The following is a 21,530-nucleotide window of genomic DNA, read 5'->3' on the forward strand; positions in this document are numbered from 1 at the left end:
CCCCGCCGTCCTGTGGCTGGGCTGCCCGGGGCCCCACAGGCTGCACCCTCCCCCCCGGGGCTTGTGCTGGACCCGCTGGGAGGGACGGGGCACGGAGCCGGGTCAGTCTCGGGTGGGCTGTAGGGGCACTGGCAGGAGCCAGGAGTGGGCCGAGGGCTCAGAAACACCCTCACGTTTTCCAGACACACGGGGTTCGTTATGAAAGGGGTCACGGATGGAGACAGACTGGGCCAGCCAACGGGGCGGCACCCGCAGGAAGCAGCTGCCCCGCTGTCCCCTTCAGGGCACCAGTCCCGGGTCGACCTCTCTTTCTCCCGCTCGTCCAGAGCTGTGAGCACACGGCCCGTGTGTGGGGGGGAGGGGAGGCAGCTGCCCGTCTGTGCGCCCAGGATGCAGAGGGCACCCTGGCGGTGGGCCTGACCCTCGCAGGAAGGACCAGAGATGATGCCCACGTGGGCAGGCCAGTTCCGGGCGGCCGGCCACCTGGGAGGCAAAGGGAGGGTGGCGGGAGGGTCTCCCTGGGCCCGGCCCCATCACACGATCCGCCAGCGGGGCAGGCGGTCACGGTCAGAGCCAGGAGCGCGCACACCCCGACCTGGTCAGCGCCGACCGCCGGGCCCCCCGCAGCTCTCACCAAAGCCGAGCCGGCGTGATGCTGGGGTCACGTTGTGAGCCGGCCACCTGCCGACCGTCCACCCAGTCCCGGGCTGGTTCGCTGCAGCGCGTCTGTTAGGCGCTACGTTAAGAAAGACTCGGGAACACACACGTAAACTTCCCTGAAGGACTTTAATTCTCTATCGTCATATAGGTCATTTATTAAATTAGAAGGCTGAAAAGTAAAAATATACTTTACAATCAAAGGAAATCTGGACACTGGACCCAGGAGAATGACAGAAGCACAGGCTCCGAGACGCACTTGCACCCACACGGGCGGGCAGGCGGGCGGGCGGGAGAGGCTGGTGAAGGGGGCCTTCAGGAGACTCGGCTGCCCAGCCTCGCCTCATCCGCAGCCGGGCTGAGGCCAGAGGAAGCAGCAGCGCCCCGAGGCCTGCCATCTGCAGGCGGCCTGGCCCGGGGCCTCCTCAGGGGCCTCACTTCCCTGTGGGGTGCAGGCGGCCTGGCCCGGGGCCTCACTTCCCTGTGGGGCGCAGGTGGCACCGAGCACAGGCCTGGGGCAGCTGTGGAGCCGGTCTGCTTTAGAAGGCAGGCCTTGTGAAACGGGGGCTCTGATCGATTAAAAACATAGCGCGCACGAGAAAGAAAAGCGGGGATGTGGCAAGGGCCGGTCACCCCAAAAACTACGCGCCCGCACACTGGGCCTCCACGAGCCGGGCCTGAGCATCTGCCCTGGGCTGGGGCCGAGTGCCCCCAGGGGTCCCACAAGCCTCCCTGGAAGGGGCGGGGGGGCTGCCAGGCCCGCTCAGGCCACCACTCAACCCCAGGGCCCGCAGGCCTGCCCAACGCTTTCGTCGCTGAGGAGTCGGCCTCCGAGGCACAAGCCGAGCTGCTGGAACGTGACCATGGCGTGACGACGGGGTCACGCGAAGGCAGCGCTCGCCAAGCAAGTGGCCCAAGCCCCCGTGCCTGGCCACCCCGCGGCACCCCCTCCAGGCTCAGGACAGGCATGAGCAGTGCACCTGACCACACGCAGCCTGACGGAGGCCGTCTCCGGGAGCAGCCGCATGTCGGAGGGAGGAGCCGAACAGCCCTCGCGTCCTCCTGCTCAGCCACCGGCCTCCAGGCGGCCAGGACCGGCCCCGACCCTGAATCGGAAGAGCCGCGGTCCGAGGCCGGGCAACGGCTCTAAGGAGGGACGCTGACCGCAGCTTGACGCACGTGTTCCGTGCAGGGTGGGGCTTAAAGGGCGTCACTTCTGAGGAACCCCTCCAACTTCACTAGGTGTCACCCGCCCTGTCCCCCCGCTATGGCCGTGGCCAGCGCCGGGCCAGGGTGCAGCTCGCACATGTGCACGGGGGCTCCGGGGGCTTTGGCACTGTCTCCAGCCTGCCCACGGACCCGCCCAGTGCTCACTGAAATGACTGTCAGTGGAGCCAGCGGGTCCCCGCACCCGCCCTCCCATTAGCGAAGCACGAGGTCTATTACTTGTTGCCCCAAGTTCAGGTTCTGGTGGGAGAGCCGACCAAGGAGAGGAAGCTGCCGCTTGGCCTGACATTCCCCAGAGCTGACGGACAGCAGACCGAGACCGGGGATCCTCTGAGCTAGGACGGCCCCACTCGGGCCACCGCGAGGCTGTGCCGGGGGCTGGCGGGATGGACAGGCAGGCTGACACCGTGACTGAGGCCTGGCCAAGCCACACCACCCAGGCCGCGGGGGGGGGGGGGGGGGGGGGGTGCAGCCAGGCCCAGGAAGCACATGGAGGGAGGGACGGGAGTTTTCCGTTGGCAATTTCTAAACCCACAGCAGCTGTCAATGGACTGCGACCCGAAGTGAGTAGGTCTCTCCCCGTAAGTGGCCGCGCTACGCGCCAGGGACCGAACCAGACGGGCGCTCGGGAGCAGCTCAGAGCACTTGCGGGCGCGCCCCCAGCGGAGGGGAGCGTGTGCACGGGACACAGGACACGGCCCACGTGCCCGCTCACCCCACCGAGTGAGGAGGGAGGCCACCACGGCCACCCCGCTGGCAGTCCAGAGCAGCTGCCCGAAACCCAAAACCCACCTGCACCCCCAACAGGTGGGCTGGCGACAGGACGCTGAGGAGGGGACACGGGATCTCGTTGGGAAAGGGCTCGGGCGCCCTGGGCGGCAGGTCCAAAGGGCTGGAGCGGCGTGGCGGCGAGGGCGCAGGCGGCAGGGGTCTAGGACTCCTCACCCATCTGCAGCAGGGAGTTGACGGCCGCATCCTTGTTCCCGCGCTGGGCCTCCAGCACCGAGCGGATCACCTCGCGGTCCATGTTGGGGAACATGTCCTGGATGGCCCTCAGGTCCTCCTCGTTACAGCGGGGCGGGGCGCTCACAGCCGCCGGGGGCAAGGCCACGGGCACCATGCCAGGGCTGCACACGGCGGGCATGCCTGCAAGCCCAAGATGGGGTTTAGGAGGTCGCCTCTGGCTCAAGAGAGTAGCCTGCGCTGAGCCTCCCCCAGGGCTGGCCTCCCCCGGGCTCATGGGCACCGACCAGCAAGGGCACCCAAGCAACGTGACCCTGAACCCCAGGCACACGGGAGAGGAGCGCAGCTTCTGTGTTCCGCTGCGACGGCTCCAACACGTCCCAAGGACGGCCCAGGAGAGCCCCCCCGTGAGGACACCTCCTCTTTCCTGGAGCCAGCATCTCGGGGCCGCGCAAAGCGCACAGGATGGAGCCACAGACACGACACGTGTCCCCTCCTCCTGGGAAAGCAGCTCCCGCACCAGGCACACGTGGTGCTGGGAGGCTCTCCCGTGGGGCTGGGGCTGGGGCTGGGCCTCACCGGGAAACGGGCCTTTGCAGATGTGACCAGGGAAGAAGTCACATGGGGGTGGGGTGTGCTCTCACCCAACAGCCCCCACCGGCCCCTGCCTCCTCTCCAGCACCCCCGGATGCTGACCCCTGCCCATGCTGGCCGTGCCTCCTCAGCGCAGTGGGGCGGCCGCGCTCTGCTTGGACCCAGCTCCCTGCGCCTCGGCAGACATTGGGGCTCGCCCACTTCCCTTCTCTGGGGTCCGTCCCGCGCTGCCTGCCGCTGCCTGAGCCCAGGGATGTCACAGCCAGAAGTGAGCTGACCAGCAGCTAAAGTCAGGATTTTAGAATTCCAAGACGTAAAAGCTACGACGCCACTTGATGGTGCTGCGGCAAACCCCACACAGACAGACAGGGTAACAGTGTGGCTAGAGCACACGGCTCACCTCACATGTGGCTTGCGAGCCGCGGTTTGCCGCTCTGTTGACTAATGAGTTTGCCGACCACTGTGTAAGGCATTACCCTTACCCAGAAGTTTTGACTTCAGGTTAAAGACATTAGTACGTTGCCGAAACCGGTTTGGCTCAGTGGATAGGGCGTCGGCCTGCGGACTGAAGGGTCCCGGGTTCGATTCCGGTCAAGGGCATGTACCTGGGTTGCGGGCACATCCCCAGTGGGAGGTGTGCAGGAGGCAGCTGATCGATGTTTCTCTCTCATTGATGTTTCTAACTCTCTATCCCTCTCCCTTCCTCTCTGTAAAAATATCAATAAAAAATATATATATAAAAAAAAAAAAAAAAAAAAAAAGACATTAGTACGTTATTAAAACGTTTTTAAGTGTTTTTCCCTAAGGCAGTGGTCGGCAAACTCATTAGTCAACAGAGCGGCAAACCGCCGCTCGTGAGCCGCAGTTTGCTGACCACTGTGTTAGGGCAACTCGTGCTGACGTGTTTAAAAATTACATTTCTGCATCTCCGCAAATTGCACCTCACCCTACCTGTGCCAATAGCTAAGGAAAAAGAAATTCCTTTTCCTATACATGCACAGAAACCCTCAGTGTAACTAACACCTGACCCTCGCTTCTGGAAGGATCCTCACGCCTCACCCCAAGACCAGGCTAACCCTCTAGGCCGCACTCCCAGTCCCCGCCCCCGTTCTACCACCACCCCAGGAGCCACCCCAAGGGACGCGCTCACCCGTGATGGGCACGTAGCCGACGCCCTGCTGGTACACGGTGGGCATCAGGACCACGGGCTGAGGCGGCATCATCATGGTGGCCGGCAGGGACTGCAACACACAAAGGCGATCCCAGGGTCACAGCAGACCCCGGCGCACACAAACCCTTCACCTGCAGCCCTACCCACCCCGTCCTGGGAGTGACAGCTCAGGGCCGACGCCCTCCCGTCCTCCCCAGCACCCCACAGCACTCCTCTGCTGACGATCAGGGGAATGAATGACTCGCCAGACCCACAGGACCGTGGCCAACTGAGATGTCACGGAAGAAGACAGGTTCCAGAACAAATGTAAGTGGGAGCTGCGGGTCAGCATCCAGGACAGTTCCCGGGAGTCTCTAAGATCTGCATTCTCTCCGTCAGTGTGAGAGCAGTTTTGTGTTTCTGTGAAGACGGCTGTTAAAGATGCATAAGGGGCCGAAACCGGTTTGGCTCAGTGGATAGAGCGTCGGCCTGCGGACTGAAGGGTCCTGGGTTCGATTCCGGTCAAGGGCATGTACCTTGGTTGCGGGCACATCCCCAGTGGGAGGTGTGCAGGAGGCAGCTGATGGATGTTTCTCTCTCATCGATGTTTCTAGCTCTCTATCCCTCTCCCTTCCTCTCTGTAAAATATCAATAAAAATATATTTAAAAAAAAAAAAAAAGATGCATAAGGGTGCCTGGCCAGTGTGGCTCAGGGTTGAGCATCCAGGAGGTCACAGTTTGATTCCCGGTCAGGGCACGTGCCCGGGTTACGAGCGGCCCAGTCGGGGAGTGTGCAGGAGGCAGCCGATCGCTGTTTCTCTCCCTTCCTCTCTAAGCGTGCCTTGGGTGAGGATTAAAAATAAAAAAGGCGCACAAGGAAACACTTATAGGTGAAGTTGTACTGACGCAGGACTGGCTCTAAAATCGTCTGGCATCAGTGAAGGGACTGGCACACAGGTGAGGGCTGCTGAGCCCGCATCGCCCACTCGGGACCCACACCTGCTCTCGCCTGCCCCACCCGCTGGAGTTTCTGTGCAAAGGTTCCCACGATTGTAAGAAACCTCCGGGAGACACGCGGAGATGGCAGGAACCCAGAGGCCCTGACCCTGCCTTGACCCATCATGGCCTCCGAGCCCCCAAGGACCTCCATGGCGGGTGCTGAGGAGGAGCCAGGCCCCGAGGTGCTGGCCCAGCGGCTGGCCCTGCTGTCCAGTCGAGGGCCAGTACCATCCCCCCTTTATCCCCATGCGGCCCTGAGACAACCCACTACTGCACAGGGGGGCCCTCAAGGCCGTAAGGGAAGCCACACCTCAAAAGATGGGCCACAAAAAAGAAACAAAAATTAAAAATTAAAGAAGATGGGCCTCGATCCCATGACTTGGCCACCACACAGCACTGTTCCCCGGGAGAATGCGCGACGGAGAGGGCGGCGGCTCCTGGGCCCACACGGGACCTGCCACTCAGGCTGCGGCCGAGCTCCTCAGGAGGAACGGCTTTAGCAGGTCAGCTGCCGTGGGCCACCTGGGGCGCGAGGGGCCAGCCCGGCCGACACCCGCCCCGCCCCGCGGCGCTCGCTCACCGAGTAGGACATGACCAGGTTGATCATGCCCTCCTTGTCGTCGCCCTGCCGCCCGCTCAGGCAGTACCACTTGTCCTCCACCTCGCCCTGCCGCAGCGCCTCGGACAGCGTGATGTGCGTCCAGGCGATGCGGTCGTCCATGGAGAAGGCTCGCTGAGGGAGCAGAGGGGAACCAGCGTGAGAGTCCCGAGACCGCCAGGTGCTGCCCCTGCCCCCCCACACACACCTGAAGCCCAGCCCCCACCCTCCAGCTGCCTGCAGACCCCAGGCCACGCCTCCCCAGGCTGGACGCCCCGGCAGGAATGCATGACACACCCTCCCAGGGGAGCTGAGGGGAGAGGGAGGCGGGGCAGAGGGCCCTCCTCCCTGCCTGGCTTCCCGCCCTCCCCCTCTGAGCTCTCACCTGCTGGGCACCCTGGCTGACTTCAGGAGGGGACCAGGCGAGGAAGAGCCCACTGCACCCTCTGCCACTCCCAGGGGCACCCGGGTAGACGGCCTGCCACTCGCACCCCCCAGAACCCCCGCCCGCCCGCCCGCCAGGGGACCACCCACTTCCCCCAGCCTGCTCCGGAGGGAGCACGCGCCAACTGCTGCTGGGGCGCCGGGGCAGGGTCACCAGCACCACAGTGCCAAGTCCCCGAGCAGCCCAGCAGCCCGCACAGCACGGCCCGCGCGGCGCCCGCACCTCGTCGAAGATCTCCAGGTAGAAGGAGTCCACGCCGGGCGGCACGGTGCAGTGGATGACCTTATTCCAGCGCGGGTTCTTGGCGCCGTTGTGGGCCGTGGGCGTCTCGTACACCGCGTAGCCCAGGCGCAGCCGGCAGTACGGGTCCATGCGGGTCATGCCGTAGTTCTTCGCCAACTTGGCCTGAAACAAAGCCACGTCAGAAAAACGAGGAGCCGCTGCCAGCGAGAGCTCAGACACACAGGTCCTCCGCCCGGCAGCGCACCGCTCCCCGCATCCCCCGGGTCTGAACCCAGCCACTCGATCCGAGGAGCACGTGCTCCTGGGCGCCAGGGCGGAGAAGAAGGTTCCCGCAGGAGTCCGCTGTCTGCGAGGAGGCACGTGGCGCCGTGGCCGCAGGCGTGATGGACGCTGCGGGCCGGAGCGCGGGTCTGCAGCCTCCTCAGCAGAGGGCGGAGAAGCAGGCTGCCCGGGACAGTGCCAGGAGACACCGAGGTCAAGGGCACGAGCCTGGACGAGTGGGGTCCCCAAAGACCAGCCTCACCCAGGGCCCAGCCTGGAGCAGGGCTGACTGGATGGGGAGGGGTGCATTTTAGGCAGAACACACACCAGAGTCCTGATTTGCCCCAGGAGGGTTACAGGCCTACATGTGAGACCTAAACCCATCAAACTTCTACTGTGGTCTTGGCCTCGGCAAAACCACGCCACCGGGACCTGGCCGACGCTGGACACCAGCTCTCCGGGTGGAGACTGCCCACGGGAGAAAGATCGCGACGCCCCAGGTCTGGTGAGGATCCCGAACCCAGAAAGGGACCCACCACTCCCAGATCTCAGCACCATGACCTCAACCCGTGAAACCGGCAAAGGCCTGCAGAGGAAAGCTGATGGCAGAAACGCACGGGGAGACGCTCCCACAGCCGGTCCCCCGAGAGGGCAACTCGCCCCCAGGGAGCCCACAGGGACGACCGAACCCACCCCCACCCACCCCCACCCAGCAGAGCGGGTGCTGGCCAGTGTGCACAGAGCAGCCAGGGCAGAAGAGGAAACAAGACGGAGCAGGAGGACCCACTGTGCGCCCTCTGCCCAAGGGGCTGGCGGGGACAGCCCTCCGGCCTGGACCACGGAGGTGGCGCTGTGAGCCTGCGAGTGTGAGGCAGAGACGTCCAGGGAAGCCCAGGGCTGGAGGCTGAGCTGCCAGAAGGAAGGCGATGGGGGCACAGCGGGCTGTGGGCTGGGGAAAGGCATGTCCATCTGAAATGCCCGCCAGACGGCCAGGGAGCGGCCCAAGGGCCTGGGCCAGGAGCTGCTCAGCCCGGGCCAGGTGGGCAGCAAGGAGAGGGGCGGGCTGGCACTGAGCCCACGTCACAGCCCCGGCCCGGGACCAGGGCACGGCCGCTGGGAGCCCAGGGCAGAAGGAAGCGGGAAGCCATGGGCGGCACCACCAAAAGGCCCAGTACTGAACTGGAATGTTTCTAACCGTGGGGCCCGCCCTCGGAGCTCTGGTGCTGAGTGGAGGGTGCAGCCGGCTGCCAGCCCTATAGTCCGAGGTGCCTGCAGGAGGCAGCGCTCCGCTCCAGCAGGGCATGAACCTGGTTACAGGAGGGCACCGGAAGGGGAAGTGTGCGAGGTGCACCGCAGCTGCGACCCCACCAGCACTGAGGGCCGAGTGTCTGCACCTGGACTCCTTTATCCCCGAGCCCCAGAGCTCCTGGCGCGGGCGGCAGAGGGGAGGGCAGAGCCATTCCCTGGCCCTCTGCGCCTGGCCCTCATCTGGACAGCAGCGGCCCCACCTCCCACCGCCCTGAGGCCGGGAGAGACCTGGGCCTACGCAGGGGCCACTAAACGCTCATTAGTAGGTGTTGCAAGGACTTAGGGCAGAACTCGGGGTGGGCGTCCAGCAGTATTTCGCACACATGTCCTTGTTCATCAAATACCTTTCAGGAAGAACTAGATCCAGGAGAAGTTCCACTTGTTGACACAGAACCCAGGGCCCACACCCTCCGCCAGGGCCCGGAACGCACCTGCACCACGGTGATGTTGAGGCGGTCCACCGTGCCCAGGGCCCCGCCGTACTGCAGCTGCTGGGCCGCCTGAGCATCCAGCTGCACCTGCTGCTGCTGCTGCGTGGGCGCGATGCGGAGGAAGTCCTGCGGGAGCTCCCCGATGTACACCTGCGGGAGAAGAGTCAGCGCAGCCGGGCCAAGCAGGACCGAACCCCCATTTCCAGGACCCAGATGCCCAGGCTGCCCTGGGCCTGGTTCTTCCCCTGTACAGTGAGGGGCCCTGGGGTCAGGCACCCAGCCTGGGGACCCTGACCCCTGACCCCCTGCCGCTCTGGGGAGGCAGCCCTGGCACTCGGCGGGCACTGGACACACCAGCTCCATGAAGAGCGTGATGCTACCCCAAAGAGGTACAGGCTCGAACGGGCTTGCCAGGTGGTGTCATGGGTCGCTTTTGGAGGTCACAAGCTCTGTCTACCTGTCCGTGACTCATTCTCGCTGGGCCACTCCCACCGCAAGCAAGGCTGCCAATGACAAGGCACTGGCTTACACGCCGCCGAGACGGGGTCGGAGCCGACCCAGACCCCGGGTGACTGGGAAGACCTTCTGCAGGGACGCCCGCGACACTCCCTGTAACAGCGCAAGTTAAAGCTGCCACTCCTTCCGCCCCACGAAGCTCGGCCAGTACAGCCCCCATCGCAGCGAAGCCAGGCCTGGTGCCTCCACACACAGGCCCGGCCCAGGGCGGACCTCCTGGCCGCCTCGGGTCCCGTCCCTCCAAGGGGCCTCGGGTCCCGTCCCTCCAAGGGGCCTCGGGCAACGATTTCCCCTCAACGCCCACCCCCGTGGCACTTGAACGTGGAGGCACGCTGTCTGCTAGCACCCCCTCATCGACCGGCACTTTCTCCATGAAAAGAGCAGGTCGCTTCCCCTCTAACGCAGTTAGGGATATTCATCTTATTTGTTCAGCACATTTTGATGTGAGTTACTAACAACATAGCAAGTTACACACAAGGCAGCAATTTATACAAATATAATAGCAACGTAATAAAAAACTTAAAAACTGGTTACTTCTCCACAAAAGTAAAGCAGCTGAAAAAAATTCTTAAGTATCTTTAGTGAGCTCAACTTTAAACCTTTGGTTGCTAAGAGAAAATACTTTTGAAGTAACTGCTAGGTTTTTTTTTTAGCCCTTGAAATAGCTAGTGATGGGTTGAGTAACTTCTGTGGAATTACAAAAAATAAAATGTAAATTATTTTTATGCAACTGGGAGGCGGCCCCAGCGGGTCCACCTCTGACCTCTCGTCTGCACCTGACCTCCCGAGGCTTTTCCGTCCGGGAGCTCACGGCGATGTGATCCCCAAGAAAACCGCAGGAGCAGCGACACTCTAAGGCAGGGGTCCTCAAACTTTTTAAACAGGGGCCAGTTCACTGTCCCTCAGACCGTTGGAGGGCCAGACTATAGTTAAAAAAAAAAAACTATGAACAAATTCCTAGGCGCACTGCGGGCCCGGGACGGGTCGGCTGCTAAGCAGGACAGGCAGCGGCCCCCGGCGGGCCGGATACATGTCCTCAGCGGGCCGCATGTGGCCCGCGGGCCGTAGTTTGAGGACGCCTGCTCTAAGGAGCAAAGCCCAGCAGCCTGAGCTCGGGGGCCACAGCACCCCATGCTGAGCATGCACAGGCTAAGGGCTCTGGAGCCCCCCAACCTGGCCCACGCTAATCACACCGCTCTAGGTGAACATGACCTTCGCAGCGGAGCCAGGCCGGAGAGCTGGGCCAGGCCGAGGCCTAGAGGGACAGAGGGCACAACAAAACAAAGAACAGCTCCGCCAGCGCTGCAGGCCTCGAGGGGGAGCAGCAGCTCCGGGAGGAGCCCACACCGCGGAGCACACCTGCTGGGCCTGGAGGAAGCCGAGCCCCTGGAGCCCCTGTGCACCTTGAGAGGCTGCCCTGCCCCGAGGCCCTGTGAGGACCCTGGCCACTACAGTGACCCAGGGCCAGGGCTCAGCATGGCCAACCGAGTCTGACCAGGAGACATGGCCTTGTCCAGCCGACGACCACACGAGGGGCTGGGAGTGGACGTGCTGAGGCCGAAGATGGCGGGTGGACCAGGACAGCCATGTGAGACTCGGGGGCACCCAGGTGGCTGTGCGCCAGCTGACTGCACCCTCTGCACAGCAGCTGCGGTGAGCAGGTGCTGGCGCCAGACCCCAGCGCACGGGGAAGGGAAGGCTGCCTGCGGCCCTGCTCACTCGGCCCTGAGTGGATGCCGCTGCCATCCTCTGGCCACCTAGACGCCACTGAGTCCCCTCCCATTCCACCCTTTCTAGCTTCACGACAGAGACCAGTTCTGTCCCACGCCTTTGCCAACTTTTTAAATCACTCACGATAGGACAGGCGCTTCAAGGCCGAAATGTTTGGCTGTACCCACTCTGCTACTAGTCGAGTCCCCAGCACGCACTAGAACCTGCATGGACCGCAGGGAGCTGGCTGAGACCGACGGAAGGGAGAGCAGGAGGCCAGAGGTGAGGACGGCGGCCAGGAGTGGTGGCCCTCAAGGGCCACCGATGCTGAGACAGGTGAGGAGCCAGGGGCGTGACAGCAGATGGACCAGCCGTGCGAGTGTGAGGTGAGTGGGTGGTGCCGAGGCGGAAGGAATCGAGTCTAGACCTGCTCCTGAGGGTGGAGGAGGCAAGGTCATCCAAGGCTTGGCCCTCTTCCTCCCTCTCCGGGGGCCCCGCGTCCCTCCTTCAGTACGGGAGCAGGAGGCAGCGGTCAGACTTCAGGGTCAGTCCCGAGTGAGTGAGTCCAGGCCAGCCGTGGGCAAACTACGGCCCGCGGGCCAGATCCAGCTGTTCTATCCGGTTCTCTTGCTCTCCCCTCCGCTCCTTTACTTTGAATTTATATTAGTTCACACAAACACTCCATCCATGCTTTTGTTCCGGCCCTCCGGTCCAGTTTAAGAACCCATGGTGGCTCTCCAGTCAAAAAGTTTGCCCACCCATGGTCCAGGCTCTGGGCTCCCCGGGCCCCGGCTGGAACTCCCTGTGTGGGCAGGGACGGGGCTCACACTCAGGCCTGCTGCCCAGCCAGGGCCCAGCCAGGGAGCACTTGCCCAATGCCGCCTTTACAGCACTAGCTGGTGTCGCGGCTTCTCTGTCCTGGCCACGCCTGCACCATCCCTCCCGGCCCAGCGCACAGCCACTGCGCCCAGGCGGGCGGACCGCCTTCCTCCTGCCTCTGCTAATGACAAAGCGTCCTTCCAAGTGCAGCTCAGCCCACGGGCATGGGTCGGCTGGAGAGGTGGAAACTACCGGGGGTGTGTGCCAGGCAAAATGTCTTTTAAAACACCGGCTCTGCAGTCACTAAAGCATCCATGTGCCGCCCACAGGCCCTCCCATCTGGAACGGGCCCGGCCACGCCTGTCGCTCTCCCTGGGGCACAGCAGCGGCTCAGGACCTTCCCGGGCTTTCCCGTCGAACAACTTCTGCTTGTCCCTCAAGTGTCAGCTTCCTCCAAGAACCTGACTCACCAGCCCCTGGGCCGCCGTTCACACGGAGTTTAAACCCACAGATACAATGGCGACCACCCTGCGTGGCTCATGTGTGTAGTCAAGAGCCGCACTGTAAGGTCCCGTGGGCCCCACCGGCTCCCTCACTGCGTCCTGCTGCCCACAACGGCTGCCTGAGTCACCCCTGCTCCACGGCACCCAGACCTACCGTTCCTGCCCGTTCACAGGCCGGGAAAGACACCCGGGACACATGCTGGTCTGTGCACAGCAGCACACGGACCTCAGGCCGCCACACGGGGAACAGCGGAAGGCAGAGGACACGTCGTGGCCGCCTGGACAGCACAGGCCCACACGAGTGTCTGCACACGGGCGCCCCATTCCCTGCTGAAGTGTCAGCTGCTTCCACTTTGTGCTGTCAGAGCCGAATGCCCCCCAGGATGGCGGCTGCCACAGGTGAGGGTGGGGACCAACCGGGGCGGGGGACGCTGACAGCCAGGGAACTGGGGCCTCCGCCTGACCATCGCGCCTCTGCTGGTCACACAGACCAGGGAGCCGCTGCTCTGGCTGCCTCGCCTCTAAGGGGGCCCAGAGGCTGCGGGCGGTCACCCCGCTGCCAGTCAGGAGAAGAGGGAGAGGAGGGCGGGGACCTCTGAGCGACCGGGGTCAGAACAGCGAGCCGATGACTGCGCACGGGGCGCGCACTGCCCTCCGCGCCCGAAGCGGGCTCCTCTCCAGCTGGGAAAACGCACCCCGTGCAGAGGGCCCGTCACCGCCCAGGAGGGCAGGCCAGAGGGTCCGCACGCTGCTCGCCGGCCGGGGTCACAGTCACGCGGCTGCGCACTGCGAGCCGCTGCGGAGGCCGCCTTCCCGCTCGTGACCGCCGGTGCGCCCGGGCCCAGCTCCCACCTCGCTCCCGCGCGGCCTCCCGCCGCCAGGGAAGCGGCGAGACGGCCCGCTGGGGGCCTTCCCCATCCGGGGCCCGCGAGGCCGGGGCCTCTCCCATACGGGGTACAGACTTCGAGTTCCGGATGCTGCCGTCGGGGAACCCGCCGGAGCGCAGGAGCCCCCTCCATCCGGGGACCACCCAGGCACGGGGGCTCCTCATCCCGGCGCGCCCCCGCCTGCGGCCCGCTAGCTCGCCGGGAGCGCCGGACCCGCACGACCGCCCGCGCCCAAGGGGAGAGCCCGCCGCCGCCCCGGAGGCTCACCGGCCCACGTTGCGTGCTGACGGTGGTCGCCATGGTGCTCCGCCGGCCGCGTCTCGCCCGCCGAGAACCGACAAGCCGGCGATCTTCCCTCCGAAGCCTGCGTCGGCGCCAACGGTTGTCCCAGCGAAGCCGCCGCCGCCGCCAGTCAGCTGACGGCCGCCCCGCCCCCGCGCCGCGCACTGCGCAGGCGCCGCCCCGCCCTTTCCGGCGCCGCGCGCGCTCACGCACCGCCGCGCGCTCCCGGCCGGCGCCTGCGCAGTCGCTCCCCCGCCACCGCCCGCTGCGTGGCTCCCGAGCCGGCTCCCTGGTCCTGCGCTCCCCCTGAGCCGGTCACTTGGCTGGGGAGCCCGGCCTCCTGCACCCCAGGGCGGGACAGTGTTGCCGCAGAACCAGCTCGCAGTGGCCCTGCGCTGTTTGAACCGAGACACCTAATTGCTTTTCAGAGACGAGAACCAAAACTCCAAGTGATGCACCGGAAGCAGCGCCTAGGAGAGACCTTTGACCTCTAGCTGCACTCGGGGCCCAAGTCCGCCCGGTCCTTCCCGCTGGACCCAAAGGCCATACGCAAAGGGAGCTTGACCTCGGAAACCCCACGGGGAGAGCGAAAGCGTGTCCGCCGTGCAGCGGGATCCGTGCTGAAGCCCCTGCCCACAGAGGCCCAGGCCCTCCCGCTCCCCCGTGCCCGCCTCGCTTCCCCACGCCTGCCCCAGCCCTGGGTCACTCAGCTGTAAATGAACCGCTGTTTTAAAACACCCGATGTCATGGTGTGGTGGGCAGTTAGGTGCAGGAGGTCGCCAGGGTGGAAGCCCCAGGGGCCTAGCAAGGGACAAACAGCTGTAGGGTGGGACCTCGCCCAGGGTGACTTTTCCTCCCCTAGCGCATTGCTGGCCATGCCCTGCGGTTGGGACCCCCTGACCTCTGCTCCCTAAGATAACATCTAGGCCTCAGTGGTATTTGAGCTCCAGGCCCAGATGAGCAAGGAAACCAGCCACGGCTGATGTCGGATGTCGGGGGGGCTGCCTGGAATAATGCCCTGGTGCCCAAACAGGGAGACCACAGCCCTGAGGGGACACCCCTGGAGCAGCTGCCAAGCAGGCTACTGAGCTCCTCCCCTGGGCCCACCCCTACTATCTCCCCCTTAACGCCCTGGGGTGGAGGACCCCCGTGCCTCTCCCCCTCCGGGGAGCAGCCTGGGCCTTCCCCTCTGCTGCCCCTGCCTGCCCCAGGCATGTTACCTTTGGCTTCCTCTATCCCAAGCTCCAAGGGCCTTTTTCTTTACCTGTACAACTTGTTTCCTCAGCCCATTTCTTCCAGGAATTACTTCTTCCGCCTCTGATTTACCAAATAAATGTTCTCTTACCATTTGGGTTTTGGCTCTGAGTTTTTTTTTTTCTTTTTAAATATATTTTATTGATTTTTTACAGAGAGGAAGGGAGAGGGATAGAGAGTTAGAAACATCGATGAGAAATATCGATCAGCTGCCTCCTGCACACGCCCCTACAGGGGATGTGCCCGCAACCAAGGTACATGCCCTTGACCGGAATCGAACCTGGGACCCTTGAGTCCACAGGCCGACGCTCTATCCACTGAACCAAACCGGTTAGGGCTGGCTCTGAATTCTTTCCCAGCCAGAGCCCCAGCACCGAGGCCGCTGAACCCAGGTTTGGGCCGATCCCACCCCTTCAGCAATGGTATCGGTTTCTATGTGCTTCTGGCATCGAACCCCGATAGGGAACAACAGTCCTCAGACTGAGGGTGGGCTTTCCCAGAAGTCCCTGGGACTGAGGATCCGCTGGCTGGGGGGTGGCTGGGTCTGGGGCCAGCAACTATCAGGCTCTGGACCAAGGACGGCTGGTCACGGGACAATGGACCACTAAGCTGGGCCAACGGCAGCGCCAGTGTCTCCGGGAGAAGTTCTCTACCTCGGAGTCACCAGGAGCAGAGCGGCGGGGCCGGATCGCAGCCACAGGTGCACGCCTCCTGGAAGCGGGAGACGGCGGGTTGAGAGGCCGGAGGAGAACTGAACAGACAGCATCAGGCCGACGGTTACCTTAGGCCCGTGGTCGGCAAACTGCGGCTCGCGAGCCACATGCGGCTCTTTGGCCCCTGGAGTGTGGCTCTTCCACAAAATACCACGGCCCGGGCGAGTCTATTGTGAAGAAGTGGCGTTAGAAGAAGTTTAAGTTACAAAAATTGGGCTCTCCAAAGAAATTTCCATCGTTGTCCTGTTGCTATTTGCCTCTGTGGACGAAGGAGTTTGCCGACCCCTGGTTTAGGCCCTTGATTTACCCCAAAGTCACGTGGGAGGAGGAGCATTTACATTTAAAATGTTAAAACTAGGAGTCCTGTGAAGGTGAGAGGCGTGTGGGCGGGGCACTGGCCCGGGCGCCGGAGGAGGAAGACGGTCACCTGCACGGCGACCTCACTAGGCGACTGCCACCTGGAGCAGGGGTCGAAGGTTAGCCGCCAACAGCGCCTCCTCGTCAGAGGAAATCACCAACATACACGGAACACGCTGCGACGTCCCACGCCGTGTCCCTGAGGCGGCCTGCACGATCCCCACCGCCCCCTCCTTCCACACTGTCTCACGTTCCCCTTATCCACGGCCAGGCACCTCGGCGTGTCTGCCCCAGGGCTGCTGGGGAGAAGGGGTTCCTTCGAGGTCTCCATCAGAGACGGCCGGGGCCAAGGCCTGCCCTCTGCGGGGCCTGCTGGTCTCCTGTTGAACGATGCTCGGTACAAAAACCACGGCCAGTCTGTCCCCACGTGTGAACACAGGCAAAGCATGACACCACGCCCGGCCGGCGTGGCTCAGGGGCTGAGCATCGGCCTATGAACCATGTCGGTCACAGTTCCATTCCCGGTCAGGGCACAGGCCCGGGTTGCCAGCTCGATCCCCAGTGTGGGGCGTGCAGGAGGCAGCTGATCCATGATTCTCTCTCATCATGGATGTTTCTCTCTCTCTCCCTCTCCCTTCCCCTCTGAAATCATTTTTTTTTTTTAAATGAGCCAACCTGTTGAGGCTGCCAATGGTTCAAAGCAGGGTAGCTATGGGTCACCTCTATCCCTTCCTGCTGGAACGTTCTGGAGTTCCAAGCTTGCTCTTTGCTCATCACTTCTTGTGGCTTCCCGATTCCAAACCCGTGTTGCTTGTGCCCGATGTGGGGAGGCCGGGGTGGCGCCTACAGCTGCCAGCACACAGGGGGAGGTACTGCCACACAAAAGGGGGCGCCCACACAGAAGGCCCCCCACGCCCTTCCCCTAGCCCAGCCGTGGGCAAACTACGGCCCTCGGGCCGGATCCGGCTGTTCTATCCGGTTCTCTTGCTCTCCCCTCCGCTCCTTTACTTTGAATTTATATTAGTTCACACAAACACTCCATCCATGCTTTTGTTCCGGCCCTCCGGTCCAGTTTAAGAACCCATGGTGGCCCTCGAGTCAAAAAGTTTGCCCACCCCTGCTAGCCCCACCCTCGTGCTTGAACACTTTCTCCGCCAGGTCAGACAGAGAGAAGACGGGAAAAGGGCCTCGTCCTTCCCCATCCACCTGCGATCTCTGACTCTCGCTTTCCCATGGGACTCCGGGTGCCTAAGGTACTAAGTCGGGGACTCCTATGCGGTCTGTGCAGCCTCCTCTTCTGCCCCCCCCCGCCCAGGAATGGCTGATTGGCTTGGAAAAGACGGTCTTTGATGAAAGAGGCAACTCCAGAGTTCTTGACCCGCTGAGCAAGATGACAAAGGGCATTCAAGATCCTAGACCAGCCAAAACCGGTTTGGCTCAGTGGATAGAGCGTCGGCCTGCGGACTGAAGGGTCCCAGGTTCGATTCCGGTCAAGGGCATGTACCTTGGTTGCGGGCACATCCCCAGTGGGAGGTGTGCAGGAGGCAGCTGATGGATGTTTCTCTCTCATCGATGTTTCTAGCTCTCTATCCCTCTCCCTTCCTCTCTGTAAAATATCAATAAAAATATAAAAAAAAAAGATCCTAGACCAGCGGTCAGCAAGCTTTGCCTGTAGCAGCCAGAGGGAGAACGGCTGATGGTCTCTGCTGAAACTCCAAGTCTCAACTCATAGTGTGACAGCGTCCCAGGGCCTAGTAGGCGCTATGTACTGTGGAGAGCGGCTACGGCGTTTGGACAGGTTCAAGCCTCGGACTAACGAGAAGGCACGGTCCCCTCATGGCAAAGCCACGTGCAGGTCCCAGCGTGGAGGACAGAGCCCTCCCGGCACCATTAGAGCCGAAGGCCGTGGCTGTGAGCTTGGCCTGATGGTCCGAACCTGTGGCCCCAGGTGGCCAAGTGACCATGGCCCCCACAGGGATCCACCTGCCACAACAAGGCCTGGTGGAGTTCAGGTGCGCGGAGCTGAGCGGATTCGAAACCCTGGAGAACGTTGTGAACATCGCGGCCGCGCCCTTCCTGCGCCTCGTGGGATCGGCTCTGAGATAAAGGCTCGGCCTGCAGGCCGTGGCGCTGTGTCTCCGTCCGAGAGCAGCGTCCCCCCCAGACCCAGCTTTCTTCTTGTCTGTCTGCTTTAGTCCTCCAGCGCCCCCTCCCCCAGGCTCACCCCTGGCAGCAGCGCCGCACGATATACACAAGTGGGTGTGGCTGTACCCTAATAAAACTTCCCATGTGGACCCCAACAGTGAGTTTGATGTAATTGGCATGTTTGTGGCTCCGTGAGAGGCCAGGGCCGTGGCTGCTGGCTCATCGCAGGGGTTACTCCGATGTGAGGTGAAAAGGGCCATCACAGGCCTGGTCTGAGACTGACGGTGAGCCCCAGACGGACACAGTTACTCCCCCTCCCCCCGAGTGAGGAGGTGCCCTGGGGCGGGTTGCTGATGGGTGAATCGTTGGCAGCAGGTGGTGGAGAGGGACCTTAGGCACAGGAATCAGGGGCTCTTCTCTCTGGGGTCTGGAGGTGAGTGACCGGAGACCTTCCCTCCCTCCGGGGGCGCAGGGTGGGGGGGCTGGCGCCTCCCTACGCGCTGCTTTAGCTGCGTCCCACCGAACAGAACACCACCGATTTTTGTCTCCATTCAGTTTAATCCTTGCCTGAGGACATTTTCCCGTTGACTTTTAGAGAGAGTGGAAGGGAGGGGAAGAGAGAGAGGGGAGCATCCATGTGACAGAGACCCATCGATTGGTTGCCTCCCACAGGCACCCCGACCAGGGCCAGGGATGGAGCCTGCAACCGGGGTGTGTGCCCCTGACCAAAATCGAACCCAGGACCCTTCAGTCCACAGGTCGATCCTCTATCCACTGAGCCACACCGGCTCGGGCTGTCCGTTTGGTTTCAGACACTGCTTCGTTTCCCCCGGGGCACGTGGGTTATTTAGTTTCCACATATTTGGGGGTGGGTTCCAGATACCTTTTTATTACTAATTGTTTTCTTTTTAAGTATTACTAGTGGCCCGGTGCATGAAATTCATACACATTAAAAGGGGATTAATTAGAGGAAATAATTTAATATTGCTATTTGCCCTTTCTCTATAATAGAAGTGTCAGAGATGGAAGAAAATTAGTAAAATGTATATGAAAACCTTCCTCCTGTCAGAGTCTGGGGCACACCACGGGACCCAGAGTCAAGTCCCCACCCATCCACATGGGCCTCAAAATCACATGAGACCCAGACCTGGCCGCCCCCCCCCCCCCCACCTCATTGGGATAGATCCAGACCTGGCTAGTCCCACCCTTGTCAAGCCCCGCTGGGCAGGGAATGTAGCCTCAGGTCCCCTGGCCCAGACCGGGGTGGGGAGGCGTGCCTTGAGGTCCCGTGTCAAGCCCCACTGGGTGGGGGGCATGGCCTGAGGTCCCCCGTCAAGCCTCGCCAGGTGGAGGCATGCAGACTCAGGTCCCCCAGCACCAGGAGGGGGGAACAGCCTCAGGTCCCCTGACAAGCCCCATTGGCAGGGGGGTGAAGCCTCAGGTCCCCCCTGGGAGGGGGGCATGGCCTGAGTTCCCCTGACCCAGCACTGGGGGTGCACCTTGAGGTCCCCTGTCAAGCCCCACCTGGTGGGGGGCGCAGCCTGAGGTCCCCTGTCAAGCCCCACCTGGTGGGGGGCGCAGCCTGAGGTCCCCTGTCAAGCCCTGCCAGGTGGGGGCGTGGCCTGATGTCCCCTTTTTAGCCCCACTGGGGCGGGGGAGGGTGTAGCCTCAGGTCCCTGCTGATTGCTCGTTAAGGCTCCTGATGGGAACTTGGCCTCAGCTGTGGGTGCAGCCATCTTTGTGACGGAGTGATGGTCACTTAGTATATTCCCTCTTTATTGGATAGGATTCCGTTCTAACCTGACTTCATTTTGGTCGGAGAACGTAGTTTGTGCCACTTGCAGGTCGTCGACCGTTTTCCGGCCCAGAACCCGGTCCATGTGGTGACTGTCAGTGGGCACGCGAACAGCCTGCGCGCTCATGTTTGCAGGCAGCTTCCCTAATGCCAGGCCCAGCAAGCTGTCTCACTGCAGCATTTCACCCCCCCGGAGCTCTCTCTGTTCCGTGGATGTGGAGAGAGGGGGGTGGGGACCTCCCACCACAGGTGTGGTCCCCTCAGCTCCTGCCCCACGTATTCTGAGGCTCTGTCGCCTGCTGTACAAGCTTTTATTTTTATTTTATTTTTTAAAATATATTTGTATTGATTTCAGAGTCCAAGGGAGAGGGAGAGAGAGAAACATTAACGATGAGAGAGAATCATCCATCAGCTGCCTACGGCATGGCCCCCACAGGGATCAAACCTGCAACCCGGCATGCACCCTGACCGGGAATCGAACCGTGACCTCCTGGTTCAGCCGTGGGCAAACTACGGCCCACGGGCCGGATCCGGCTGTTCTATCCGGTTCTCTTGCTCTCCCCTCTGCTCCTTTACTTTGAATTTATATTAGTTCACACAAACACTCCATCCATGCTTTTGTTCCGGCCCTCCGGTCCAATTTAAGAACCCATTGTGGCCCTCGAGTCAAAAAGTTTGCCCACCCCTGTCCTGGTTCATAGGTCGAAGCTCAACCCCTGAGCCCTGCCGGCCGGGCCTGACGTCCAGGACCTTGAGAGTGGCTGCTTAACACAGCGTGCGGACTGTAGAATGTACCCAAGCTGCTCTGCGGACACCTTCCCTGCCTCTCCCTGGTGCACAGCATCGCCATGTATGCCCACAGGATCTCATTACTCAGTGCTCCGCACATGGATAATTGGCTGCCGACTTGAGCTACACAAACAACTGGGCGGCCAGCACCCCCTGTGGGTCCCTGTGGAAGGTTCCGGGCTCCCAGGGAGACCGCTGGGCCTCCCCAGCCACGGAGAGCTCGGCCCCCTCGGCCTCGGCCTCCCCCTCCCCGGCCCCTCCCTTCCTCGCGTTCTCTGTCTGACGACGGGAAGTGGGTCTCCTTGTCGTTTGGCCTGTGCTGTCACGGGCGAGTTCGAGCCCTTCGTGTGCTGCCGAGCTTTGGGCTTCCGTGTGAAGGGCCAGTTCACACAACATGTTCATTCCCATCGGGCTGACCTTTCTCCTGGGGACCCGTGCGAGGGGCTGAGGTACGGAAACCACTTGTTGGGGGTAGAGGCTGTGACTGCCACCCCTCACCTGCCTGCTACCTGCATCTCCAATGAGCAGCAAGAGCCGGTACGCCATCGGGTTGCTGTGAACTGAACAAGATGACCCGTACAGGGCGCTCAGAACAATTCTCGGCCCCGACCGAGCACCCAGAAGTGCCGCTTATCATCATTCCTCTAGCATCCCGAGGAACAGGCACCCAGAAAACCTGTCTGGGGCCCTGGGCACATTAGGGTGTCCCGTGAATACTGGGACCTGTGTGCCCTCTTCTGAGTTGAGACCTGGACACGGATGGAGCCCACAGCCCTGATCAGGAATTGAACCATGACCTCCTGGTCCATAGGTCAACGGTCAACCACTGACCCACGCCGGCCGGGCCCGTCTACCTTCTTGATTTTATTTTCTAAAAAGCTAGT

At 62.5% G+C, this 21,530-nt stretch overlaps 1 protein-coding gene across 1 annotated transcript; it reads right to left on the reverse strand.

Annotated features, from left to right (window-relative positions):
• Positions 1-767: 767 nt before the first annotated feature.
• Positions 768-13,741, reverse strand: TOLLIP (toll interacting protein). The gene is made up of 6 exons (XM_080642013.1): positions 13,579-13,741; positions 8,877-9,026; positions 6,856-7,038; positions 6,171-6,323; positions 4,592-4,682; positions 768-3,030 (listed from the first exon to the last, which is right to left on the reverse strand). The coding sequence occupies exons 1-6, from the start codon at positions 13,609-13,611 to the stop codon at positions 2,816-2,818; spliced, it is 825 nt and encodes a 274-aa protein (XP_080498139.1). The 5' UTR covers positions 13,612-13,741; the 3' UTR covers positions 768-2,815.
• Positions 13,742-21,530: the final 7,789 nt, after the last annotated feature.

The sequence above is a fragment of the Plecotus auritus genome (assembly GCF_963455305.1).
Source record: "Plecotus auritus genome assembly, chromosome: 9".
Classification (NCBI taxonomy): Eukaryota; Metazoa; Chordata; class Mammalia; order Chiroptera; family Vespertilionidae; genus Plecotus; species Plecotus auritus.